The 26,716-nt window shown below is 41.0% G+C and overlaps 3 protein-coding genes and 1 long non-coding RNA gene across 5 annotated transcripts; 1 reads left to right on the top strand and 3 right to left on the bottom strand.

Annotated features, from left to right (window-relative positions):
• The first annotated feature begins 831 nt into the window (after positions 1-831).
• Positions 832-2,818, top strand: gmfg (glia maturation factor, gamma). Its single transcript, XM_070829187.1, has 7 exons — positions 832-941; positions 1,369-1,465; positions 1,602-1,651; positions 1,745-1,794; positions 1,931-2,013; positions 2,145-2,218; positions 2,514-2,818. Exons 1-7 carry the CDS (start codon positions 939-941, stop codon positions 2,583-2,585), a joined length of 429 nt encoding a protein of 142 aa, XP_070685288.1. The 5' UTR covers positions 832-938; the 3' UTR covers positions 2,586-2,818.
• A 181-nt stretch (positions 2,819-2,999) lies between these two features.
• paf1 (PAF1 homolog, Paf1/RNA polymerase II complex component) lies at positions 3,000-7,815 on the bottom strand. The gene is made up of 14 exons (XM_070829867.1): positions 7,590-7,815; positions 6,725-6,754; positions 6,506-6,598; positions 6,301-6,422; positions 6,079-6,145; positions 5,896-5,997; positions 5,698-5,803; positions 5,402-5,470; positions 5,076-5,179; positions 4,867-4,983; positions 4,658-4,786; positions 4,368-4,473; positions 3,902-3,986; positions 3,000-3,732 (listed from the first exon to the last, which is right to left on the bottom strand). The coding sequence occupies exons 1-14, from the start codon at positions 7,634-7,636 to the stop codon at positions 3,305-3,307; spliced, it is 1,605 nt and encodes a 534-aa protein (XP_070685968.1). The 5' UTR covers positions 7,637-7,815; the 3' UTR covers positions 3,000-3,304.
• A 211-nt stretch (positions 7,816-8,026) lies between these two features.
• On the bottom strand, positions 8,027-11,629 carry LOC139200318 (uncharacterized). Its single transcript, XR_011584165.1, has 4 exons — positions 11,542-11,629; positions 10,247-10,383; positions 9,342-9,386; positions 8,027-9,238 (listed from the first exon to the last, which is right to left on the bottom strand). It is a non-coding gene; the product is annotated as an uncharacterized lncRNA (long non-coding RNA).
• Positions 11,630-11,799: 170 nt separating this feature from the next.
• taok1a (TAO kinase 1a) lies at positions 11,800-26,678 on the bottom strand. Of its 2 annotated transcripts, none has more exons than XM_070828721.1 (20): positions 26,227-26,678; positions 23,267-23,515; positions 21,550-21,621; positions 21,357-21,458; positions 21,194-21,239; positions 20,973-21,069; positions 20,762-20,875; positions 20,567-20,658; positions 20,260-20,353; positions 20,065-20,146; positions 19,795-19,962; positions 19,449-19,649; positions 19,112-19,240; positions 18,540-18,776; positions 18,311-18,439; positions 17,965-18,168; positions 17,607-17,846; positions 17,015-17,227; positions 16,716-16,898; positions 11,800-15,871 (listed from the first exon to the last, which is right to left on the bottom strand). In XM_070828721.1, the coding sequence occupies exons 2-20, from the start codon at positions 23,396-23,398 to the stop codon at positions 15,332-15,334; spliced, it is 3,075 nt and encodes a 1,024-aa protein (XP_070684822.1). In that variant the 5' UTR covers positions 23,399-23,515; positions 26,227-26,678; the 3' UTR covers positions 11,800-15,331. The 2 variants fall into 2 exon arrangements, with proteins under 2 accessions (XP_070684822.1, XP_070684823.1); XM_070828722.1 differs by having other exon boundaries at positions 26,420-26,678.
• Between the last annotated feature and the right edge of the window lie 38 nt (positions 26,679-26,716).

Genomic DNA, 26,716 nt, shown 5'->3' with positions numbered 1-26,716 from the left:
GTTGTTCTGGTTGTTTTGGCGTACAGTGACCTGTAGTGCCTGCCTCAGGGGAGGAGTTGGATCAGGTTGTGTCCAGGATGTGATGGGTCTGAAATGATGTTTCCTGACCGTTTCCTGACTCTGGATGTGTCTAAGTCCTTGCTGTGCTGTGAGGCAACAGTGCCAACCACTGCACCACCGTGCAGTAATATGCAGCATTGTATGCAGCTGAAGTGGAGACATGTTCAGTCTCAGGTATGCACAGAAGTGGCCCAAAACTCCTGAGTAAGACCCCTGGTTTTTGCCTGCTACAATCACAGGTTTTAATAGTGCGTAATAACCTGATCTGCCTAGATATTATGATGCACCGTAGCATGGTACATATGCAGTCATAACATAAAGCCACAGTAAATATAATTGTACTGATACTGTGACAGAATTCTATTTTCATGAGACTTTTTACTGTCAATATTAAAGTAGCCCACATTTTCCTCCATATATTTATACACTTTTTATGCTGTTGTGATAGTGTTAGTTTAAAGGATTTTAGGACCTTTTCAAGTTCTTTTAGTTTTGATTTGGTGATGGGAAGTGAAAGTAGCCCTAACCACACCTCATGATATCATACTAGTCATGGCAATAGGACGACATATGCATATGCTATAAGTTTTCTTCTTCAACTTCAAACAGTATGGATCTCTAAAAGTTAAACACAGTCTCTTCTGCCACACTAAGATTTATAGGTCTATTATGTATGTTATGTCTTTGACTGCTTCATACAACACTCGGCAGGGCTTGCCAAAAACAGGAAGCAGCACCGCTGCATGCTTCAACTGTGTGTCAGGCCCCCCCCCCATCTCAAGGAGGATCTTGACAGTCTGAGAGAAGCTGTCAGCCAAACTGTTTAAGCAAGGAAGTGCCACCCCGAAGACAGCAACATAAAAAAGGATCTTTTGAGAATGGTAGGTGAAACTGATGCAATTGCTTGAAACATTTTGCTTTTCTGCTGAAATTTACTGGATTTGACGAACTGTCATTCATACGTATTTGTGTATATATTTTTTACTATACCGTTGCTACACAAGTCGACCATCCCCCGCACTCTTTCATACAGGAAACTACATTCTTGCATGTTGCAGCAAAAACATTTCCTGCCCTCAATATGTCAGACTAGTGTAATGAATGTTTAATGCATCCATGCAAGGTGGATAGAGACTTCAACATCTGAGCAGATTGAGTGGATGTCTCTTACCCCCTTTCTTTGTTTCTATTTCTAGCATGTAGACCAATCCACTTACCTTTATCAGAAGCACAGCGGCATCAGGAGATATTTTAATATTTCTTAGACTGGCACCATTTGAGTGATATTATTTTTATGTCATTTTGCAGTCAAGCTCTCTGGTTGTGTGTGAGGTGGATGAAAGTCTGAAAGCTAAACTGAAAAAGTTCCGATTTCGAAAAGAGACCAACAATGCTGCCATATTGAGTAAGTATCTCAAACTAATGATCACGGATGTGGTTGCTTATGTAACTCCACTCAAACAAGTTGTAACTTCATCAATATGACTTCAAATCCCATAGAAATATCAACAAAAGACTAAATAATAATTTTTACTCCTCAGTGAAAATAGACATGGAAAAACAACTTGTTATCCTCCAGGAGGAATATGAGGCAAGTAACGTTTTCTATCATTATTATTGATTGATTGATTGATTTTTGGTTGGATCATTCTAAAAGTCACTCAGACTCTATTTTGTCTTTTAGGACATCTCACTGGATGAGTTGAGAGATGAACTTCCGGAGCGGCAGCCCAGATATCCTCACTGAATGTCTTATGAATATAGCAAAAAATACTCAAATTCGCAAAGTGCATTTACAAAAATCCTCTATTGATATAATAGAAAGCTGTAATTAAACAAGAAAAGTTCACCTTCCTTGACTGAGGTGCACATTCATTGTCTACAGCTACAAATATGTCCACGCCGATGGCAGGGTGTCCTACCCTCTGTGTTTCATATTCTGCAGTCCAATGGGTAAGAAGTTTTCCTCGTCTTGAACCAAAAAGTAATGTTCAGATTAAACTATTGTTACGCTTAACAGAACAACTTATCTGCCAAGACAAGTGACAGAATCCTTTGGAAACGTGCTCATTTTATTTTGCCAGGATGTAAGCCAGAGCAACAGATGATGTATGCAGGCAGCAAGAATCAACTGGTCCAGGCAGCAGAGCTCACAAAGGTAATACTAACAAAATGATGGTGTGTTGAAGACCGATCCAAAATAAGCATTTAATGTAACTTATAAACCAGTCAAAGATTCTCATTATTTTATTGTTATCGTATTATTATATTGTTTACAGACATATCCTTAATGGTAATGTGTCAAACGCAGATGCTCACAAATGCAGTTTTCTCAGTCTTTGAAATCTGGACTTTTAATTAACCTGACCTTCACTTACTAGTTCTATTAGCAACTGGCTTGACTATTGCCGTCGTTCGGACTTTGAACATGATATCCTCTGCTTTACTCTGAGGTGTTTGAAACAAGAAACGCTGATGACTTGACAGAAGAATGGCTGAAGAACCAGCTGGCATTTTTTCGCTGAATATGCATCCATTCAACCACTTTGGCATGCTGCTGTCAACTTTCAGTTCTGTTTAAACAAAAATCATCCTCATGAATTATGGGAACATAAAGCTGCCTGTTTGGCAGCCTCACCTCTTTGGACTATAAAGAATCATCCTATCAGCCTTTGTCTTTGTGAAACACAGCCATCGATTTTTATGTTCAATTGCTGTATATGTTATTGCTATTAAATGATTTACTGCTTGCAATCAAGTTCATTGGTCAGTTTTGAATTGAGAATCATTTTAGAAATGAACTGAACAAATCAAATTCTTTCCAAACAGAGCATAGACAGTACTGTACTTTTGATTGTAAAATGTCCTGTTACATTCATGGGATTATTAGAGGTTTCCTAAATACGTTTAACAGGCAAAAACAACCACATTTGACAACGTTTCTTACAAAATGTTACCTGCATTTTATTGTCAGCTTTGAAGCCGAAACACGACATGTCAAAAACAGAGAAATGCACAAGTTAAATCTACAAATAAAAACTGGATTGTAGAGATACCCCCCCCCCGTCCAAAACCAATGGGCATCTCGCTTACAAATTTAATTTGATAATTGCGATCATCAAAAAAAACTACAGCCCCAGACTGAGCTACTGTTAGGGTCAGTGACGGGGTGACGCTGCCATGTTTGGAGCAGAACATAAAGATAAGACAGGTGGCCGTCATCTGGCTGTACGGACCACAGGTCTTATTCACTGTCACTGGCGTCACTGGAATCGGAGCCTCTCTCACTTCCACTTCCACTCTGAGCCCTCTCCGAGTGGTCGCTGCTGCGGTCGCTGCGTGCTGGAGACGCGCTGCGACTCCTGCTGCCTCCTCTGTTCCCTCCTTCATCCTCGCTTCCGCTGCCCTCGTCCGCGCTGCTCCTGGCCGAGTTCTTGGGCTCGTTGTCGTCACTGTCATCGTCGCTGCCGAAGATCTCCTCCTCGTCTCGCATTTCCCTGGTCCTATCTTCGCCGCTCTCGCTACCGCTGCCGCTCGCCTTCCTCCTCCGCTTCCCTCTGTCCTCGTCCTCTTCCTCGTCTTCTGCCCTCTGGTCCCGGTCTTCATCTTCTCCCTCAGATTCACTACCGGAGTTCTCTGCCTCGCTGCCGCTGCCCTTCTCTTTGTCATCACCTGAAGACAACAATTCAAGTGTCAAACAGAGAAACAGACCCTGATAAAAGCCTGTTGTCAAAGCAGACGGTGAATGATTTAGCAGATCCACTATTACTAAAGTGTAGAAGCTAGCCAGATTAGTAAAAGTGACAAGAATTGCAGCTGTAGAGAATTAAAGAAAACTGACCAGAGTCTTGCATGTCCTTATCCAGGTCCAGGTCTTCCTCTTCATCTTCTGGCTCATGGTTCTCCAACTGAGCTTTACGTGCTTCCTAAAAAAAAAAAAATCACAATGCAAAGGAATCAGTCATCAGTACACTACTACTGTAATGCTGTAACAGTTCCAGTCTTTAGTTTAGTTTAATTGAGTCATGTTGGAAAGCACTGCTGACCATTTGGTGCAAGTACCAACTCAATTAAATAAATATTACACATCTAATCAATGATAAGTGATTTTTTTTAAACTTCTTTGCTTTTTAAACACACGAGGCATTGAAATAAACACTACCCATTCCTTACATAAAAGAAAAATAGATTATTTATTATAAGTTGTCCTTCCAAAAAAAGTACGGTCAAATAGGTGGTGCAAGAAAGTGGTATAAATACCTGAAAGAAAAGAGGAAAAAAAAGAGAGAGTAGAAAAGTAAATTCACCTGGGCTTCAAGTTCCTTCTCGTTCATATCTCTGTGCTTACACACCAGCACAGCGTTTGTGGTCGACTGTGCTCCAGCCTTGGCTCTCCTCTTGCTGAGACGCACCCTGCATGACAGAAGAAAGGCTATCAGAGGACAAGGCCTAACAGTTTCTCATGAAAGCACCATAAATCATGAGGGTGGCTGTTTGTTTTCTGCATTACCAAGCAGATATTAGAAAACATATCTCCCCTTCTTCTTTCTTTTAAGGTGCAACAACAAACAAGTCTCGTCTCTGGTCAAGGACTTACCTCGTCTCAAGCTCGTTGTAGTAAACACCATCTCCATCTCTGAAGATAAAGAAGTAGTTCTCCTCATAACCCTTGCTGGCTTTGTTCTTGACATTCCAGTTGTACTCCCTGGCTATCTTGTAATCATACCTGAGGGGAAGAAAATAAAATTAATTAATACTTCCTGGTAAATAATTTAAAACAAGCAAAGCAAATAGGCAGATACTTACAGATCTTCAGGCATATAATCCATCCCCTCATCCACGTCTCTCTTGCGCTTGCGAAGTGTTTCTTCATGGGGCAAAAAGTAGGCCACAAACTGATTTCCTTCCTCATCCATCATACCTCTGTGTTGCAGAGACGCGAAACGTAAATTAGTATTAAAGTACTAATGTCACTGCCAAAACACACATCCACACAACAGATATCCTGCAGACACCTGATCATGGCCTGAGACATCATTTCCACTCCTGCTGGTCCTGATATGTCTTTAGGTGCAGGATCAGAGTCAAAGATGACCTGAGCGCATGGGTTGATCCACATCTGGGGAGAGAGAAAGTGTACCAAGTTAAAGTACCTTAAACCCAAAAAACAACAACATGCGACTAGAGCAACAGCAGACTATTGCTTCACTGATACTTGTCAATTTGCTGTGTTTCATTTTGAAATGTTTTCTTACATCTTTTCCCCTTCCTGCCCTTCAACTATAGTACCTGAGGCATTTAAATTGACTAAGTCGATAAAGTTTGTGATAATTTCGCTCACCTTGAAGTCGGGGAACACAGGTAGTACCTCCACAGGAGTAACTCTGGGTTTACTGTAGTGCTGCGAAATCTGGGGACAAACAGCATGTTTACAAACCATTGCTCATTTTAAAATGACCCAATCATGCAAGTCGACCAAGAAGACTTTTGCATTTTGCGTTAATGTGCCAATATGCATCCGACAGCTGAGCATTACAAGTGTCTGCTTCTGCTGCACAGAGCACCTCCATAGCAAAAGCTGAAGAAGAGGTTTTGTCTGATCATAACAAAGGTTTGGGCAGTCATGTGCTCACTCACCGATTTCTGTGCATCCTCAAATGTCTTCTCAATAGCAGAAATCTGGCTGTCTCTGTCCTTGTAGATTTCTTCTTCTGTAAACTGCTGTTTGACAGATACACCGATCCTATACACAGAACATGTCTGGGTTACACACATGCTTTCTACACTTTCTATTATCGTAGGTCATTTAAAAGTAAACATATTCAGCAAACTTACTTGACTTCCACTTTCTCGTTGGAAACGCCATATCTGTTAAACTCTGTAGAAATATATTCTGTCTTTCTCATCCAGGGGACCACTTTGGCGTGCTGCTGTGACCTGATAGGGAAGAAGAAAATGTTCAAACAAAAAGTCACCACATGAATCTGTAACATAAAGCCGCCTATTTAGCTACCTTACCTCTTTGAGCTGGATGGAGCCTGGATGTCCTCTTCCAACAGTTTTTCATCGGCAGGATCCAACAGTACTGACAATGTAAAAGATTAGTTGAGCCTACACATGTTCAATAAGCTGAACATCTTCAAATATTTATACACATATACATATATATATACACACATACATATATACATACATACATATACACACACACATACATACACACGCCTGGTGGAGACTTACTATTGGGGTCTATGCGGTAGGTGTCTGGGTTGATGAGATCAATGGTGACTCCGAGGTCTGGCTCAGTCAGGAGCTCGTGCTTGTGCTGCTTCTCTAAAGAAGTGGCTTTATACTGAACGAACCTGCCACAAAAAACAACAAAACAAATGTCAAGCTGTGTCCACGTTCAGAGTGTAATCCATGGATGGAGAAGCTGGCCGTTTACCTGTGCTGATCAAATGGATATGTGATGAATTTGGGGTCGAAAGGGATGTCAGGCAGGCTGTTGCAGTACTTCACCCGACAGACCACTCCTGACCTGTCATGTGCACAAAAGTATAGGAAGCACAGTTTAAGTTAAACACATTTTCATACCCGAGGACTTTTTCGCTCTACAGATTACTGTCCATGATAGTAAATATTTACTAGTGCAAAATCTACGTACCTCTCTGGAACAGTTCTGTGTGAGGACGGCCTGTATGAAGAGAAAACACACGTGTCAGATTTATTAACATCTCTCATAAACTGATATGAGAGTGTGACATGTAAATATTTCAGTGAAAGGTCATTAATAATGTCCTACTGCTGCGATATTCACAGCTCTCTTTAATCTTCTCTGATGTTATGCTTGGATATTGTTTTTATGCGCAGAATCTGTGGTTTGTAGATCACTCAAGAGTCGCATCTTTATCTTTACTCCCTTCCAACAGCTTTACTGGCTGAATTCCTCCCTAGAAATTGGGGGAGATGTAACGCCTAACCTGTACCAGTCACTCCAAGACTTTCTCACCTGAAAAATATTGTTCAATAGTGTTACTAACAACTAGCGTTTAATTTGATATGGGAATTTGCAAGGTGATTATTAAAGATTTCTCATTAATCCACTAAAACTGTTGTACCATAAACTCTATTAGGCTACGTTAGCGTTACTGTTAGCATTTGGCTTTAGCTACTGTTAACATGCTAGCTATTAAATCTGTCTCTACTTTCAGCACTACTGCTGACTGGATAAACCAAATATTTTACCTAAGCTGGTTGAGATCGTTTATTGACAATGGCGGTAGCTAAACATTTAGGGTTAGCCCCCTTAGTAAACAGGTTAGCATCAGCTCACTTGACGTTGAGCCTTCTTGTTTGTGTAGCGTTAGCCGAGCTAGCTAGCTGTGCTAGCTAACGTTGTACACAACTAACAACTGAGCAACCTGATTAACTTGAATTGACGACTCGTAACTAGTCCAACATTATCGTGGACATAAATGATCAGACGTAGACAACCAGCCTGGCTGACGAACTTGTTTTTTGTAACTTACCTGTGGCCGTCCTCTCGTTGAGCTTGTGTCTGAATCGTTGGAGCCATGTTTGCCACAAACTGCTCACAACTATAAACAAAGTTCTTTGTTTGCACAAACAATCGACAGAAATACGGCCGATGGGAACCTGAACCCTTGATCCAGGTAAAACTACATAAAACTATGAAGTCTAACTAGTCAGACTGTGCGCTGCATTTTTATTTTGACCCGGCTGGATTGGAGGATGATCCGGTGGCTTTTAGACACTCATTGCTGTGGATTAAACTACTGTGAGCGACCCCTACTGTCCTGGCAGGAGAGTCACTGCAGCTGGAAAATTTATAAATGCTTCGATTTATTTAGCATATTGGTATAAAAACATTGACATTCTTTGTCTCACTTAAAAAAGGACACCAACTCTACTATCTGCTGGTTTTGTTCAAAAGCAAACCCTTTAATTGACAGAGACCCAGAGTGAATGTCTGACATACCAATATCATCTCACAGGATTGCAAACAGTAATGTGTCGTAAAAGTATACTTTCACTTTTATTTCATGTACTGGATATAATGTATTGTCTATGATATTCCTGTCTTTAAACACAGAAATGCAGACATACACATCTTCTTCTTCTGACAAAAAAAAGAAAACTTTCACTCATGCTTTCTGATCTTCATCAGCAGATGGAGCATTCGCAGTTGCCATGGAGATGGTTTACTTATCATGTGACTTCAGTATGGAAATTCGATCATGTAATAACAGGTGGTCATATGTTGGGAAAGAGATACATGACGACTGAGCAAAATCCGGAGATAAAAGGCCACAAGATGAGGCTGAAAGCTCTGGAAAATGTCCAGGAAGTAGCTGAAATATTTCCATGGTTAATTATAATAACAACAATGACCTTCAAGCTCAAATAATGCTGTCTCTTTTGCCAGTTTATCTACAGTAAATTTGGGTTGTTAGTATGAAAAATACAAAATCCATCATCACATTACTGTGGTCAGACTTATGTCTAAACCCAAGTCAATAGCTCAGCCGCCTCCAATACTCAAAATCAACTCCCTGCTAAATATTGTGGCATCAAACAAACACCAAAACAGCTGGTAAATGTTAATAACATTCATATTCCTCACTTATAACAGGTTTGCTGCAATCTGATATTTAAAAACACAAATAACAACAACTGTAGTTGCATAGAACGGCAGTAATGATTAAAACATCATGTTAGTGCAGGTCTCAAAATGGAGTTTAAAGAAATAAAAGAATGATACACTGAACCCATCCATTGTGAACCTAGCATTTTCTGCCACATTCACCCGGCTTCCCCAAAGTCTGAAAGTCTGAAAGTGAAAATCTAAATGTTACATCAGATGGAGTGATACACATAAATCAGTGAGGATCTCCCTCTATGTCTTAGTTGCACCTTCACACATGCTGTAACTCTCCATCACCTATTATTAAAAGTGGGCCTACATTTACTTATGTTAATGAGGAGTGTGCATAACAGTATGCGAGGCAGTCAGTGCAAAGAAAAACAGCTACTGCTCTTCACCATATGTTCTTCAGTCACATAACTGCGACAGCCCTCTATTAAGAGTCCTTTCTGTGCCGTTCTTGATCTTTTCCCATCTCACGTCTGCATCTCTGTCTGCATATGAGCGTCCACTCTGAGGAGAGAGACAAGAGATTAAACCCTGCACCCAAACACACACAACTCATATTTAAGATTGTTATAAACTCAGTGAATCGGGGTAAAAACAAAGTTCTTGCCTGCTCAGCATGTATATCATCTGTCCAGGATCATCTGCAAATACCCTGTAACATCAGAAGAATGTTTCCATTATAAAAAAAATGATGCTCACTAACCCATGAACCGAGTACGCACGACACTGATGGACATTGCACATTAGATCTCAAGTGTTTTTTCCATTCATCTGTTCAGGAAAGGTTTGAGGACTCTTAAAGGAAGTCTGGTATTTTTAGATCTGGGCCCCATTTTTTCATATTTTGTGTTCAAAATGACAGATAGGCACGAAAAGTTTTGGAATTGGTCCAGTAGATGGGCTAAGCTGGCAGCAGAGAACAGGCAGCGAACTGTCTGTAATGCTGCAATGTAATCCTTCAGAACAGCTGCGCTCCATCAAACTGCATCCACCAAAAGTGCTTATTTTTGCCAATGACGGGCTCAGATTGTTATCCAAATTGACTTGCAACATTACAGAAAGGATCCCTACAGAGATGGACCTGTAAAATCGTTTTTGTTTGAACAGAAACAGCCATTGTATCACACTATTCGCACCCACCAGACTCCATTGACAAAAACAGTAATTTTGCCAAACAGTACACAGGAGTGGATTGCCTACTGCTGCCTCAATCAGTTAGTTTGTTTCTGATATTGTGTGTTACACAAGTAATGAGCTGGATCCGAAGTAACCTTTTACAACACCAAGGTCACACAATAACACAAACAAAGTAACTGTTCTAGACAGCGGTAGACCACCACCTCCGGTGTTAAAATACTGCTTTTGTCAATGGAGCTTGATGGCTTTGAAATGAGCAATGTCATGGCAATTAATGGTTAAACAAAAAGGAGCTTACAGGACAATCTGTTGAACAAACTATTATGAATAGACGATGCACATAAAAAGGTTAACCACGGTTAACACATCGCTTACCCATCTCCCCAGTGGTAAAACGCCCGGTCCTGGTAGAACATGGACAGAAACAGCCAAACACTTATTGTCTCGACCCAGAAGATTACAAACAGGAACCAGAGCGATGACAGTAGGACTTCACACAACATCCTGGAGCTCTGTGAGGACACATAATAATGTGTGTGTAATAATGATCCTATTTATACTGAGACCATAAAATGTATTCACCTCTGACTTTGTCACTTACTATACTTTAACTTCATTCTTTCAGGTTGAATTAATAACTGTGTCTATCACCAAAATATTGCTGTTTTTTCAGGAAGCAAAGTCCTAACAGCGTGATGAACATCACTACTTCCCTTGGGATTATTTCCTAAGACCACTTTTTATTGATGCACATACATAAAAAAGTCAATATTGTAAATAATAAAGATTTTTATGTCCAATGTTTACTGTTTCCTTCCTTTCTTTATTATTTTTATAGTGCATGTAAAATGCTGCTTTTGGTACAATAATTTGAATACAAACCATACTGTAACATTATATTATTGTATTGAATGAATGAATAATTAACACGGAGTTGGCCATAATGGTGTGTGACAGAAGAAGTATTGTAAATTTGAAGCACATGAATCTTAAGCTAGTAAGTATTTACAACAGATATTTGATAAGTTGGTTGATTTGTACATTTAAACCAGATGTGCAGCATCGCCGAGACATAAAAAAACTACACTAAAACATTGATGTTGCTTATTCTGCGGCTAAAATTACACTTTTTATTTTCCTGTTAAAACCAAAGTTAAGAAAATCTGTATCCAAACACTTCAGCTAACATTAAATGTGATCAGGTTAGCTAATGTTAACATCAGCGACGTTAACGACGCGTAGCTAAAGTTTGTGTATCGTTATAATTATTCATACACAGCTGTTAACATGTCAACATGCTCGATGCAGAGAATATATTCAGGTTTGTTAGAGATAATAACGACGGCTGACTTTAAATCGTTGGGTCGGCAGCTACAGTGGAGCTACGAATAGCTTTACTAGCCAAACAGCTAGCACCATTGTTTGTGTAGCTTGTTAAGCTAATCATTAACCCAACTACGGTTCACCTTCAACGGTGCATATCAATGTATTCAAAGCATCGCCAGTGCAGAGGTTTCAAATGTAAAGACGACAACGTTACACAACGACAGGAGCAACTTTATTTTAGCGCAAACGAGGAGCTCCATTTGTCTCATAGCCGAGCTGCTAGCAGGACCAACACACGTGTGGCTAAAAGAGTGCAGATTGGTGTTGTGAGGCTGTTTACTTACTCAATTTAAGGACTCTTGAGACGGCATTCCTTTCCCAGTCTGGCTAAACATTCACTTTTGTTTACAATGCTCGTCACATATCACGTTGCATGCACTTCCGCTTCAGGGGCCAGTTATAACGCAGATTGGCTGATTCCCAAGCTGTGGTCCGCGGACCTGCTGAGGTCCTTCCAGGCCTTTCGTGCGATCCCAGTGCTGACATGCTTCAAAGTTAATAAATAGATAAAGAAATGAGAAAAAAAAAAAACACAAGGCAAGTTATACTAAAATTACTTTATTACAGCTGATTTCTGTTCAATATCCCTCTGCCAACACAATGGTAAATATAATACAAACAAAATAGTAAATTTGATCCTATTTTTATTCTGTTTTATGAATATTTTTACACAATTTAAATCCACTTTTAGTACTTTACCATCTCTTATGTATCTTCATAATCTCTCTGACATTCAATAACAAGTTCCACCATCTATACAGTTTAATACAGGTTATGAGTTGTAGTGGTAATGTGCCAAAGAAGAATACTGACATCTTCAAAGAAATGCAATCTCTTTTCATAATTTGCCTGTCACCACGTCATCTTTTTCAAGCCTTTTTACTTTGGCCACTAGACCAGAACAAACTTGTTTTTTATGTTTCATACATTTCATGCCGTCAGCCCAATGATGGGTAAAACCATGGAGATGAGACAATGCAGTGGTATCTGGGCTTGGCAACTCTGGTATGGCACAGTGTTTGACCATAGAAAGGATCACCATTTTCTGTTGCCGATTCTCATTCGGTGTCCCGCATGTGTTCAGTCAGTAGGACAAAATTTGACATCAAAGTTAAAGTAACAAAAAAAAAAAAAAATGAAAGTGAAAAATAAAATCCAGGTTGATGGAAAGATGTTTTGACTGACGATGATTGACAAAAGTATCCAGACTCCCTCACACACAACATTGACATAAAAGTGAAGAAAAATTGTGCATACAAGGTTGGCATGTATGTGAGGTTCGATTGGCCTAACATTCACACTCTTGGCCTTGACCTTTGACTTAAAGTAAGAATCTGATTGTGATAAATACATTCTCCTTTTCTTTATCAAATATCAACAAATCAGAAAAGAAATGATGAATATAATCTGCTGTGTCACAGTAGCTGGAACTACTCACTTGGCATTCAAAATTTAAGAGTTTTGGGACCAAACCAAATGTAACTTACTTAATCACTAGATGGGATATATACATGTGGACATTTTAAATCCCCACCTATTAAAAAAAAAAAAAACACCAAAAGAACGACCCCAGCATTCGTGTCCTCAAACGTGACAGGGACAAATCACAGTATGACATTCACAAAGCGTCTGAAAAGGTGACTGAATGGGGACAAACGGTCAAACGTGCGCAGTGGGGGAGAACAAACTCTGCAGAGATGGCCGGCTGGCTGACTGACTAAGTAAGTGGCATTTTTTTTAAGGAGATGACAGTAAAAACATGCATATGACGCCTTCTGTCTGTGTACACAAAACCAAGATTATCTTCCACTGAGCCATGTCCACACAACTCAACACCACGTTCACTTTGAGAGTTTGCTAATATCAGTGTGGCCTGTCAGTTAAATAAAAAGTTAGTTTTAGAAATTATTTTCTTAAAATGAGAGTTTAGTTTTTAAATGTTTTCTTTCATAAAATATACACATATGAACATTGAACTCCAGCTTTGTGATTCAGGGGAGCATATATCCTTAGTATCTCTGGATCAGTATCCTTAAAGGAGTTTTCAACAAAGTGTTAGAAATTTTCTGTATGGGAATGGAAAACCTAACTTGAACGGAGAGGCTGTTAAAAGGTTACTGACTTCTCCAACGATGTTTCACCAGAAAACAGAGAGATGGGACCAAAAAACAGAAATTGGTATTATCAGGAGCTGCTAGAGCCGTCAGAGGAATACCTAAGTGCTTTTTTGCCACATTAATTTTGAATTTGGCTATTTTCAGTGTGTGTTAACTCAGTTTTACGCTAACATGTATATGCTACAATGCCATCATAAGAGCCACGTGCTTGATTCAGTCGCTGTTGTTCTTAGATTCGAATGAGATGGTGTAACATTTCTAACTTAGCACCTCTTACATTTTTAGTGTTACTCAAGTGGGCCCCAACATTGTTAACTGTGTTGCAGTTTTCTTAGTAGTGCCAAGCCTGCTGTCATGGTCATGACAATTACCTTAAGCTATCTGCCTGCACATAATGGACTCTTTTCATTGAACTCAGTTCAGTTTATGGAAACTGTAGCCAAAACACATCTAAAAAGACTGCAGTATTCTCACACCCTCTATTCAATCAAAATTCAGCATAAACACACAGAGGAGATAACCAACAACAGCAACGCTTTTAAAACGCAGTAAAAAGCTGCAGAAAGGGGGAAAATGCTTTCACTCGCATACCATATGCTCACACACTCTAGGCCTTGTCTGTACTTGGGAAATCGCTCTTAAAAATAAAAAAAAAGAAATATCACAGCACAAGCTAGCTCCACTCCCCAACTTAACTACATGCGTACCGACAAAACACTCATCCACCAGGTGCTTTGCGTAAAGAAGTCAAATATTAATCTTACACATATTTAGCTGTATAAAGTGCTTTGAAAAAGGCAGCAGTTTTAAAAAGGCACTAATAAAAATCAACAGATCAATACTAGGATTGTTTTTGAAGGCAAACGAGTCTCCTTTTTTCCTCCTCACCATCCCCTCCTGTCAATGTGTACAATGACATTCTTTGTAGCGCAAGGGTTTCTAAATTCCCCCCTAGAGTACCACCACTCTGAAGACCTAAAACATAGTAACTGATATACACAAGTCATTTTTCATTTCTCACCATTTATAAGACTTGAACCAACTTTGCTGCATACACAGTGAATATAATAATCTGAGAAAAGTATTTGGGACCTCTGGAACCAAAACATCAGGTGTTAAAATAGACTGAGCTAAATATCCCCTGGTGCTGATGATAAAGTGATGATGAAACTCAAAATATGAAAACTATAAACATTTGAGACCGATTCCTATAATCAAGAGGTTAAAAGGCACTGTAGTAATGTTCTGGCATAAGCCTGTAACAGTTAATATTAGTTTATTTGGCTCTGAATTTGTGAAGACTCATTTTGGCTGATGACCAGGAAATCAAGTGAAATAAAACCTCTGAATAAAAAGGTGACATCTAATTTATCACAATGACCATTACAGCAGGCTGGTATCACAACAGCAAAGCATCTTTAGTCATGTCTGCTGCATTACGAACCACCATCAGAGAGTCGACCAGTGTATAACTGAGTATGAATCGGCAGAGTGAGGGTAAACTAAAAAAACAACTTACTGTGATTGTTTGATACCACATTTCTAAGGACATAGTTAACACATGTCAAAGGCGATTTAACAGTGTTTCATGTGCAAAATGAGAGCAATGGCTGTGAATAGCGCAAAACATATATTTTAAAGTTCTGTAGGAGAGAGCTGTAGATAATAACAAATGGGAATATTATGTGTTGACACTCAAATTGCTTATGTAACATAAATTTAAGGATCTGTATGTGTGCCGATAAACTGCTGTGAGGACGGGCTGCGTCTCTTTCAGCCCTTTTGACCTGAGCAACATTTATTTCATCACACATCCACATCTGTACACGGGAGAACGGAGGCGACGTGTCGCAGAAGAGAGACAGAGCAGCAGAGCTCAGCCGATACTCCGTCCTGTTGTGTTTGTTGGATTCTACATCTCCACGCTCAAACTCTGACTCCAGGGTTGACAGAGGATCTATGTGTAGGAGAGGTGTGACCCGTTAGATATTTGAGAGGTGACACTGGTACTCCTGCTCATGGCCTGCTCACTGCGCCCTCCTGAGGGTGTCCTCCCCATTGCCTGGGGGCTGTTCTGTACACCTCCACTGCTGCGGGAGACCAGGGCTCCTGCTGATGGGTGGCCCCACGGTGAAGGACTCCCACCTCCCTGCATGCCCTGCCCCCAGCCATGCTGCATAGGTGCCCCTCCCGGACTGGAGTGATAGTGGTGATGGCTGCCTTGGTGGCTTGACCCTGCGCCCAAACTGCCACTGCCCCAGTGTGGCCCTTGAGAGCCCCCAGATGGGTGCTGATGCTGATAGTGGCTCCAACTTCCTGGAGCCCCGGGAAAGCTATTGCTGAGGGCCTCTGGGGAGATGTTTGATAGCACCATGTTGCTGAAGCCCAGGCGCATACTCTCCGAGTCAAAAGCCTCAACTTCTCGGGCTTGACGTTCCAGCAGGCTCTGGATTCGCTCCAAGCGTTCATTCTGCAAGGACAACATCTCCTCCTCAATCTACAGAAAAATAAAAACAAGTTAGATTATAGCAAGGTTCATATACTGTATGTGCTTCTCAGTTAGCAGACAGACTTAAGTGCATTGTGTCTTACTGGCATTAATGAATCATGTTAAGCAAATATAAACCATAACATAAAGGTATAAAAACAGTTTTTTGGAATAAAAGGGAAGTCTTCATCCTCAGACAGTGGTGCTATTTGCAAACTGTTTCCTAATGATGATTTTTTTCCCTTAAGTTAATATCCACTTTAAATCTGTTAAGGAAAAGCACAGGGGTATAAATGCTGAAATTAATGATGGCTGAATTCCATGTAGCTGCTTTAGTTTTGTGCATACTGGCTCACTGTTACACTGCCATGGCTTACAGGGACGTTTGAATATAACAGAACCATGTATCATAGTGTTATTAGTAAAACCTGTGCGCCTGCCCTTCTATGAGTCAAAATGTCTGATGTGAAAAAAGCTCATCGTTCAGTTACCCTTAAAGGCCCTGCACACCCATAGGTGTTTTCACTTATTTTACTGAAATAAACCTCTCGTGGACTGAGCAGACTAAACAGACTGTTCTTGACTGAAATCTCTCTTGCCCTCCTGTTAATTTTGTTGCACTTGTTGGGGTTAGACAATTTATTTATTTATTTATTTATTTTTATTGGTACATAGAGTGCGCTGACCTTATGTAGATCCCAGCATAGCTTTGCTCACCTTCAATCGGAGCAGCTCTAATGTACCAAACAACTGAAAACCTGTGTGAGTGTGCTGGGCTACCTCTAAAACTCACATATTGCCAATAATCAGACCAATGCAAAAGTCCATATGAGAGTAAGTTATAGAGGGGAACCTTCTGTTCCAGCAGGGCTCTTCGGAGTGACACCCTCTGCTCCAGGTCCTTCCTCTCGCGGTCATGCTGGGCGTCTGTCTGCATCTTGATCTTGCTCTGGTAGGCGTTGAGAAGCTCCAGCTCCTGCTGAAGCTGCATTCGTAGGGCTTGGCACTGAGCCTCCTGAGTCTCATCCAGACGTAGCTAAGGACAGACAGAAGATCAGGATTAGGATATAACAAAGGTTGCTGTACTGTAGGATCGTTTTTAGATTGCATGTTGCATTTAGAATACTTTATTCCTAACATTGCCAGACTTACCGCCTGAGTGGAAAGCATCTCATTGATTGAGTGGTCGTACTGCTCTGCCAAGATGGCAAGTTTGCGGTGCTGCTCCTGTTTCAGACGTTTAAGGACAGCCTTGTGCTCTGACTTTGGTGTGGTTTCCAGCAGATGGTTCCTCAGCGCCTTGTACTGTCTGGTCTGGATCTTGCAAGTGTCCTGGAACTGCTTCTTGATCTGTAGCTCTTTGGACTATGTTATAGAGGAAATTATTTGAATTGTGTATTACTTTATATTTAAAAATCACCATTAAACAACACATCTATACTAGTTTTGTACAATCACACTATTTTTTTGGCTCAGATCACGCAAATAGAACTGGAAAACCAGGCATCACATGAATATTATGTATAGGCCAGCTTCTACTCTCAATTTTATTTTTTATTTAAAATAATTTCTCTAACCAAAGGGAAGGTAAAAGCTGCACACGCACTATTCTAATGCAGACTTTAATGATAGTGATTTGCATATTAGACGGATGCTACAAGTACCTAGAGCAGCATTTTATCATAATTGAAATGAGTGTCTACTGATTATTCAATGCACACACGCTCACACGCTGAGTTCTCACCTTGAGGCTCTTGGGCTGCTGGCGAACCTCCATAACGTGTTTGCGCCGAAGTTCCCTCTCCCTCCTCTTATTGTACTCCTGCTGATTGGTGAGCTCCGTCTGGTGCTGCAGGCGGATCAGCTCAGCCCTCGTCTTTTGAATGTTGTTGAGCTGGCGGAACTCCAGTTCTTGCATGGACTCGTGGTGCCGGAGAAGCATGGCATGTTCCAGATCCTTCTGGGTCTGACGCTTGTTCAACTCCTAATTATGAGCACATGGAGAGACAGAGAGATGAGACTGTCAGGAACTGAAGATCAGTCAATTACTGAATCACTATTAATAACATTTAAGGCACAGCAGGACAATGTAGGAGACTGACCTCACGCACTAAGTCCTGTTCAATATTGTGGCGAGCAATCAAGATCCTCCGTTTGAACCTGCGACACTCCAGCTCCAGATACTGCCTCTGTCTGCGCTGTAAGTTTGCTTCTTCCTCTGCTTGGAAGTGTTGGAAGTTCTCCTTCTGCTTGGACAACCACTCCTGCTTTTCTTTCTTGGGTGTTGACTGGTTTTCGTTCAACTCCTAAATGGAGGCAAGATTCCAGGTCAATAGCAGAGGAGACTTGGTAGTACAATCTGATGTCTGTTAGATGATCGGTAGTAATCTGAAAAGAACAGTTCTCGAGAGACTAATGTGTGGTGCAAGAACGCCTGGACACTCCTACCTCTTTGAGTTGTTCCTTGCGAAGTTTGTACTCCCGTTTCTGAGATTCGATGAAGCTGCTGAGCTCTTTCTTCTGCTGACTCTGAATATGCTGTTGGAACTTCTTTTCGTCATTGCTAAAGGTTTTTGCCTAAAGGAGAAATGTGAATCATAATCAGTCTGCTCTTGGTAAATTAGTAGCCAGTGTTTTGTAACTTTTAAGTGAACGAACAACTAAATTGAAAGCGTACATCTTTCTCCATGGAGGCCTGGTGCTTCTTGATCAGTTTTTCCATCTCCTGGGCAAAGCTATTCCTCTGGTTCTCCAGCTCCTTGTCCAGACGGAGTCTGTGCTCATCCATCTCAGCCTTCAGCTTGTTTTCCAGAGCCATCAGCTGTTTCTGGTGCTGCCGCCTCATGCGTTTGTAGCCCAGTATCTGCTCCCTTAACTCAGAATCCTGCTCATGCTCCTTAATCTGGCGAGTGAGCTGGCAAACACAGGACACAGATTCTCTTTATGTTGTTGTGGGTGGAAAGAACAAGGTTTTCAGGGAACTATATACCATATATGCGAGGCTTTCATGTGCAAATGTGAGGTTTTTAAGACAATATATAATCAAAGAGCACATCCATGGGCGGAATGTTTCGAGGTGGATCACCGTTCCGCTTTTCATTGCATACAAAACTAGAAGGGAGAGAAGATAACTCTGCCAAGGCCAATACTAGGTAAGTAAGTTATAATACAAGAAGTTATTTTAGTTATCAAGCGGTTATTTTAGCAATCTTCATATTTGATATGACAATACAATAACTTTGTTATTACCACTGAGGCTGTGCGTATGGTAGCAAAGTGTTCGCGGTTCCGTTTTGGCCGTGGAGTGTGTGCAGGTGGGGACTGAGGCTCAGTTGGCCGGGTATGAGGTTCTGACTCTTCATTATACGTCTCCTCCTCCTGAAAGGTGGGCAAAAATGCAAAGAACATGTAAACAGCAGAACAAGACACTGCAAACTGCAATCAGAATTATGCCTCATGATGTACTTGAAATTGATAAATGGAATCGTGTAATGATAGATAATTTCTATTAGCAAATTTACACTATAAACACTGAATACTATAACAGGACATGACTGCAGGTCGCACTGGAAGCTGAACTTCTTACCGGTTTGAGGTGTATCACAGAGCTGTTGGACATGACAGTATGATCTCCCTCCATGTCCACCTCACTCTTGTCATCGCCTGCATCTGTCAGACTGTTGACAGAGCTGCTCTGGGAACTGGCACTGATTGACATACTGGGTATGGATTGGTTGCTCCCCACGCTGTTCACTGTACCCGTCCTACCCACGCTGTGTTCTGGCTCCTACAAAAACAAGTTTACAACAATGCTCTCTAATAATATAGGGTCAATGATACTATGAAATCCAATCTCGCTGAACTGGAGATGAAAGACATGAAGAAAGACAGAGATGCAAGCTAGAAACAGTTGAAACAGTCACATGACAGACCTCCTCTTCATCTTGTGCCTCAGTTGTGGGGCCATTGTGGGCTTCCTGAAACAAGATCTTCTTCATTTTACGATACTGGAGATTGTCAAGCTCCCGCACCGCATCCTTAGTCCGACTTATCAGGTCTATTAGAACAGATTCTGGTCGCTCACGTTGGACAAATGCATGCTGAGGGAAGAACACAGAAAAGACATGTTGCATTAAAATCCTGAATTCTAATGTGGTTGAAGGGATTAATCATGTCTGTCATAGCCATTTTTTGATTCTTACCTTTAAAAGCTCCTCAGAGTTTGGCCTATCTTGGGGAAATTTCTGAAGGCAAGAATCTACAAAGTTTCGGAAATAATCCGTCCTGGTCGAGAAAAAAAAAACATGGAAAAAAAAGACAGAATTGCAGTTATTTTATGAACTCAGTTTGGGTTAGAAACAATGCACGGCTCTTATAGATTCTAATTCGAGACTCACCATTCACTAGACTGCAGCATGGGGCTCTCATTCTGTGCTATGTGGTATAAGGCACTCATTGCATTCATGTTGAACAGTGGAGGCTTCCTCTCAGCTGCAAAAGTAGCGGGTGACGACGAGAAGTCAGATGTTGTGAAGAAAAATGCAATTATAAGAAGAAGAAAGAGAAACATTATTATTGCCCAACTAAGTGAGCTGAATTAATGATGGCTATGAGATGTTTGTAAAAGTTAAACAAGAGTTAGCTAATTTCAGCAAATTATGCAATCTAAATCTTAGATCAGGCCATATACAACAGCGACTGTACCTAATTCAATGCAGGTGATTCCCAAAGACCAAATGTCCACCTTTCCATCATACTGGCCCTCATCCATAGCTAAAATGACTTCTGGGGCCATCCTGAGGAAACAAACAGATTCAGCACAATAAGAATTTGTTAAAGGCCATTTAATGAAAAAAAAAGTGCTCTGAGAGGAACCTTTAACAATGTTTTGCAGCGTACCAATATGGAGTCCCAACGAAGGAGTTGGCAGGACAGACGATGGAGGCAGAACCAAAATCTGCTAGTTTAACCTGCCCCGGCTCGGTCAGCAGGACGTTTCCTGCCTTGATATCTCTGTCAATCACATAGACGGAAATGATTACAGTGCCACACAGAGGACAGAGCGCCTGAGAGCACAAGCACTTGATGCCCAGCATGCTCCAAAACTCACCGGTGAATCATGTTGTGGGAGTGAAGATAGGCCAACCCTTGAAGAGCACCATGGGTAATTGCAGCTATCTCAACTTCCTGCAGAGGTTTCTTGTGAACTGTAGGGGATACATTTACCAAGGGTGATGTAAGTCAAGAAAAAAGGGAAAAGATGAACTTGAAAACGGAGACTACCCTCTCTGCTTGCAGCAAAGATCGGGAGTCTGAAAGTTTTCAACTCACCTTCTAACAAATCTGAAGCGGAGCCGAGACAATACTCCATCACCAGCTGCAGCAAAACAGAGTGTTTTGTGTGAATTTTTTCTTTTTCTTTCTAAATCAAGGGGTAACGTTTTAGTCATACAGTGTCGTCATCGTCATCACAGACACTCTCGTGAAATCTCACCCAGGCAGTGTGCTCTCGCAGGTAACATCCTTTGTACTCTATGCTGTTTGGGTGTTGTATCCTCTGCAGGAATTTCACCTCCTTGATTATGTCTTGCCATTTCTGTAAAAATAGTAAAAAAAAAAACAATGAAAAAAAAAAAAAACAATGAACAAAACTACATTCATGAGTAAGTAACTTTTGCATGTCGTACCTCTGTGGACTGCTTTCCACTGTAAGACATCTTCTTGATGGCCACCACCTCATTTGTCCGCACATCCCGTGCCTGAATGATAAGCACAACACATATTGGTGTGATCATCATACTCACTTCATAACTTTACCAATGATTTAATATCTTGAGATACTCGTCTGTATTATTTGCCTTTTATTATTTGTTTTTTTCCATTATCAAAATCAGCACTTTCTGTATGCGACCTCCACAGCCATGCCACAACCATTATGACACACAGTCTCAACTCGACTACATGATGAACATTAGAAGTCAAACTATGCAGACTCAACATAGCTGTTAGGGAAACATAGCACTGTGTAAAAACAACAAACTGTGACTGGTGATACAATTCTTTGCAAGCAATAAATGCTTTCAACTGCTGGTTGAACCCATTTTAGTCAACATATCTCACCCACAATATCACCTTTTCAAAGATATTCAGATGAAAATATACCATCACAATCCCAGCTTATCACAATAATTGATTTGTCCTGTAAAGTTTGGCGGTTCAATAATTTGCTGGATTCAAGGCTGACACACTGAAATATTCTAAGATGTTTAAAATAATCTAAAGGCCTTTGTGGTGTCCTCAATTTACTCAATACTGAACCAAAACAGAGGGCTTTATCAGTATCATCCTGCAAGGCTACAAACCAAGATCTTCAGGCCAATTCTATATAGACTTGACAGGCTAAAACACATTCACACTGCAGTAGCTGTTCATGTTACTATGGGACTATGCGCTTGAAGGCAATTGATTGACTAAGAGAGGCTTAACTTTTCTGCACTGACAACCCGTTATCTTTTTTTACCAGACCCCTCTGTGTGTCCCCTCTGTGTCTTGGGTGATCTGATCACAAGTGGGCAGCTTTAACTACACCATTTTACATCACCCACTAATGATCAGATCTCCCTTCCACACTCTACATGCAAATAAACACATACATAATTTGAGCAAACATTTATAGAAGAGTATCTGCCTTTTATTTAAAATAGTTACACATTTAAAAATCTATTAAAAAGGAATGTCTCCTCTATTCAAACAGTGGCTCCCTTTTAAAAGTCTATCTGTGTGTGGTGTGACAATATCACCGCATCATATCCTGTTTAACATTATTATTAATTATCTCCTATATCACTGTATAACATTCAGCGCTCTTATGAAGCACAAAGCGAAGTTCTGGTGGGCAGGACTATGGAGAAAGGAGAGCAAGGACGCAGGGTGTCAGGGTGTCCATGGAAAAGACACATTAAGGATTTAAAATTCACTTGTCACTCATGCAGATTAGCAAAGCACATCCAGACATGCTGCTCCACCAGAAATATCTCTAAATGCAAAGTAGGGTGCAAATTCTAGAGATAATTTAAATTCTGATAGTAAGTTAGTTAAAATCACCTTATTATATGCTTACACAGAGGACTTAAGTTGAGTAGTCTGTCTTTCGATGTGGCCTAAGACACAAACGCGCACATACTTCTAAAACAATGTGACCATATGCAGTCCAGATCACCTCTGACTGTGGTCTGAGCAATCAGATCTCAATGTGTCCTCAAAGCGTCTCTCACCAGTACTTAGAGATGTCCACTTGGGATTGGTTCACCCATGTGTATGTTAATGCCAGGTATGAACAGGAACAGGGCCAGACTGAACATTGCCTCAGGCTTGGAACATTGACTATTATAGTGAGATACTCACAAAATATACAGCACCAAAGCTGCCATGTCCAATCTCACGCAGGTCTGCGTAGAGCTTTTCTGGGTCCTCCTTGAAGAACAGCTCTGCAATTTCGGGGTCCTTCAGGCTCCCCGCCCGACTGCTATTGGGCATAATGGGGAGTGGGGGGCAATGCCGCTGACGCCAGGAACTATCTGGGTCTGCGACAGCGACTTGACAGCCCCCACCGATGGCTCATCTGCAGGACAGCGGTCTCATATGTGTTCAGAGCTGAAAAAATAAGGAAAAACAAGAATGAGTACACTGAAAAAAAAAAACACAACAGCAGCAGATTGTTTGTTATGTTTTCTTGGAGTTAGCTTCACATATTCTCTACCTTCCCAATAAGTTCCTTTACACTTTTATGTTACATTATTTTCAATTCTGTATGTTACAGTGAAAGGTAATGTGAAACACCAGGTAAGTGAAACATCTGCCCAACCTGACTGCCCATATGCTCTATTAACGTAAGTATGCCAAGGCTAAACAAAATCATGATGTCAGGTGCAAATGTGGAGAGCGGCTAGCCGGAAACCCGAAGGTAGTAGGAGATAAGTCTCCTGTTTCCATAGTAACAGCAACTACAGTAAGGAAATCAGTGGGCTGTGTTCTGACAGCCTCCCCTCACACCTTCAGTGACTGCTATGTAGTCCGACAGATGAGGACACAAAGAACCATCTCGCAGCAGACAATCTCCAGCTTAAACAAAGACACCAAGGTAACAACCAGCTGCCTCGCTTTCTGACGGAGAGATGGCTGAACTGAAACAAAGCATTCCAGTGATAGGACTACTTGTTAAACCTGTAAGTACTTGGTAAACACGTTCTCAAACATGACAAACATTGTCCATATAACCTTCCTTTGCTTGATTAAAAGGGCTGTTAACCCATGATAACAAAAAAAACACCTATTGCCAGTTGTCTATAGTGGTTCCTTGCCATGCTGATAGTTCTGGTTTTATTCGCCCTAGTTTTGAGATATCCGCATCTGCAACACTCAAATACAATCTAGCCTACCATGTAGAAAAATAACATTTGAAAAGCTTACAAAGCAGCGTGCCTTTCCAAATATAGTGTCCTTGGTACTCAGGATAATCCATCAACCTTACTAGAAACATGTCATAGTGAACTGTTTTCTTAAAAAAAATTACATTAAAAAAATTATGTAGATTAACCTTATATTAAAATCTCACCATGGAAAACCAAAACTGTGACCATGACTAGATAACACCAGGAATATGAGGGAATATGTGTGTTTTTCCATGTTTGTTTCTTATTGTTTTAGGTCAACTTATTCTTTAAATTCAAATTAGAGAAATGGATAGAATAAAGCATAGCTCCACAACACCATGACTCCATACTTGAACTACTAGATATGAGCTGCCTATTAAATACTCTGTTAAAGCTTTACTGTTGTACAACACATGTAGACTGTAAAAGATCACTGAGGAAAGTTTACTGAGTCCATGCGGCTCAGATGATCAGCTGCAAACAGATGCAGAGCTGACGCTAGAGTCACAAGACTTCTTTCCCAGCCTGGGAGAAACAGCCCCCAGTTCAAGCAGACATCTTTTGTCTCACAACAACACTGAACAACTCACTATTCCACACAGATGCAGCCACGGCCCTGAAATAAAGCCTCATTACCATGTGGGACTGTGCCTCTTTATTGCCATTGTTCTTTACTACATTGTTGCTCATGAATGAGCCTTGTTGTCATATCTCATGATGGCATTTTCAACAGTGGACACATGAGCACAAAAGTGAGTGATGATAACTGATACCTTCATAAAACACCCTTGCGTTCCAACTAGCACACACACATGCACAAGAATGCAGCAGGACAGGACAACAAAGCTGGAGGGCTGGAATTCCCAATGTATGTCCTCACTGCGCTGAATTTCTCAGCATTTCCTGTTCGCACAACTATAGGGAGGTAGGAGGGGGCCCTGATGAGTATTTTGACTTGTGATTATCTGGCTGTCTTGACTTATTAGCAATGGCATGCTTTCAGACATGCACTGCCATTTCAGACAGAGTGACACAACATTTCTAGAGCTTTTTTTTTTTTTTTTTTTTCAAATCATACAAACCAAAAATGCAAGTGTCCATTTTTTTTAGAAATCTGTAGGCAATGTAGGCTAAACTTCTCAGTAATGTCAGTCAGTTACGTAATGTCCTTTTCCATAGCACAAAAACCACATCATCATTCAGTGTTAACCACCACTGTTTCCTTTGTCTTTATCACCCATGACAAAGAACCAAAAACAAAAGTTAGCCATTATGTGTTTATGTACAGGCCTACATTACAGTACATTGATTAAGTATGGTGGCAATTGAGCCTAATCAGAGTTTGTGGAGTGGATCTAGGTAGGCACTTGCAGACACAGTATTGTTGTTGCTGTGAAAAAAAATTAAAACCACTATTAAATGACCGGGGTTTGCCATACAGCAAAGGCAAAACTATAATTTCTGGCTTTAACTAGTAGCTCTGGCTTACCTGCTGCGTTGTAAGTTACCTGTGGCTAGGTAAGACCTCACTGGAGTTGCAACACAAAAGTGGAGTTAGGGAGAGCACTTAGTGGGATTTTCTGAAAGTTATCAGTTTCCAATAACTGTCTCAGCTGTCACACAAGAAAGTAAAAGTATAAAAAGGAACAACACTCTCAAAGCAGAGGTTTCAGCAGCTCCCAACTAGCCAACGTTGACTGTAATGTTAGCTACACACCAAACTTGACGCTAGCTAAGCTAAGTTACGTGTCATATGATCAAACAGTCCACGCAGTGTTGGCGGTGTGTTTACTTCCTCAGCAGCTGAGCAACTACACGAACGATGTGAAATGAAACCAACTTTTAAGAGTCATTAACCAGAAATTGCTAAATTAGCAAGCTAACCACTGTGATGTTTGCTAAGTTAGCTTAGCCCAGTTAGCTGGAACTCACCCTCTCCTGACAGGCCAGGTTTCACCACTGTGCTGAATGTCGTGTAATTCAACACAGTTTGGGATTATAAATGTGTCCTTCCTGTTTCATCCCCGGTGCGGTAATTTCGTACGCTAAATCCTTGCGATTCTTAACGCTGTCAGTCGATTATAACACACAGATTTGAGAATTATTACAGGTTAAAAATCCCCACCCTCGAAGTAACTGGGGTGCCAGAGTAGTTGAATCCCACTCCCAGGCAGGTCCAAAGATGGCTGCCGAGCGCTCCACCGCCGCCTCCCTTCGTGAAAACACGCTGGGGAGGATGTCAGGGAAGTTCAAACTCCTCCAAAAAAACACCCAGAAACGAGCCGCGGCGTCGTTAGAAAAACCGGGGAGTTAACCTAGCTCACTGGCATGTTAACAACGCAGCTGCTGGGTGAAAGCAGCGGCTCTGGCTGGCTGTCCGTCTTCCTTCCACATACTGCACACAGCAGTTCCGCCCTGCCTG

This window comes from Pempheris klunzingeri, chromosome 4 (assembly GCF_042242105.1).
Source record: "Pempheris klunzingeri isolate RE-2024b chromosome 4, fPemKlu1.hap1, whole genome shotgun sequence".
Lineage (NCBI taxonomy): Eukaryota > Metazoa > Chordata > Actinopteri > Acropomatiformes > Pempheridae > Pempheris > Pempheris klunzingeri.
The sequence above is the reverse complement of the archived record's forward strand: the minus strand, read 5'-3'. Positions and strand labels throughout refer to the sequence as shown.

Bases quoted from the DNA above. Each gene is read 5' to 3' on its own strand.
- paf1 (XM_070829867.1), bottom strand. From the start codon at position 7,636: ATGGCTCCAACGATTCAGACACAAGCTCAACGAGAGGACGGCCACAG. The intron at 5,804-5,895 runs GTAAGTTTGCTG...TTCTGTGTATAG, and splicing joins AACGAGAAAGTGGAAGTCAA to GATCGGTGTATCTGTCAAAC. The intron at 4,474-4,657 runs GTAAGTCCTTGA...TCTGTCATGCAG, and splicing joins TACAACGAGCTTGAGACGAG to GGTGCGTCTCAGCAAGAGGA.
- gmfg (XM_070829187.1), top strand. The intron at 1,466-1,601 runs GTAAGTATCTCA...TTTACTCCTCAG, and splicing joins CAACAATGCTGCCATATTGA to TGAAAATAGACATGGAAAAA. The intron at 2,219-2,513 runs GTAATACTAACA...CTTTACTCTGAG, and splicing joins AGGCAGCAGAGCTCACAAAG to GTGTTTGAAACAAGAAACGC.
- taok1a (XM_070828721.1), bottom strand. From the start codon at position 23,398: ATGCCCAATAGCAGTCGGGCGGGGAGCCTGAAGGACCCCGAAATTGCA. The intron at 21,622-23,266 runs GTGAGTATCTCA...CTTATCATTCAG, and splicing joins GCTTTGGTGCTGTATATTTT to GCACGGGATGTGCGGACAAA. The intron at 20,659-20,761 runs GTACGCTGCAAA...TTGTTTCCTCAG, and splicing joins TTCGTTGGGACTCCATATTG to GATGGCCCCAGAAGTCATTT.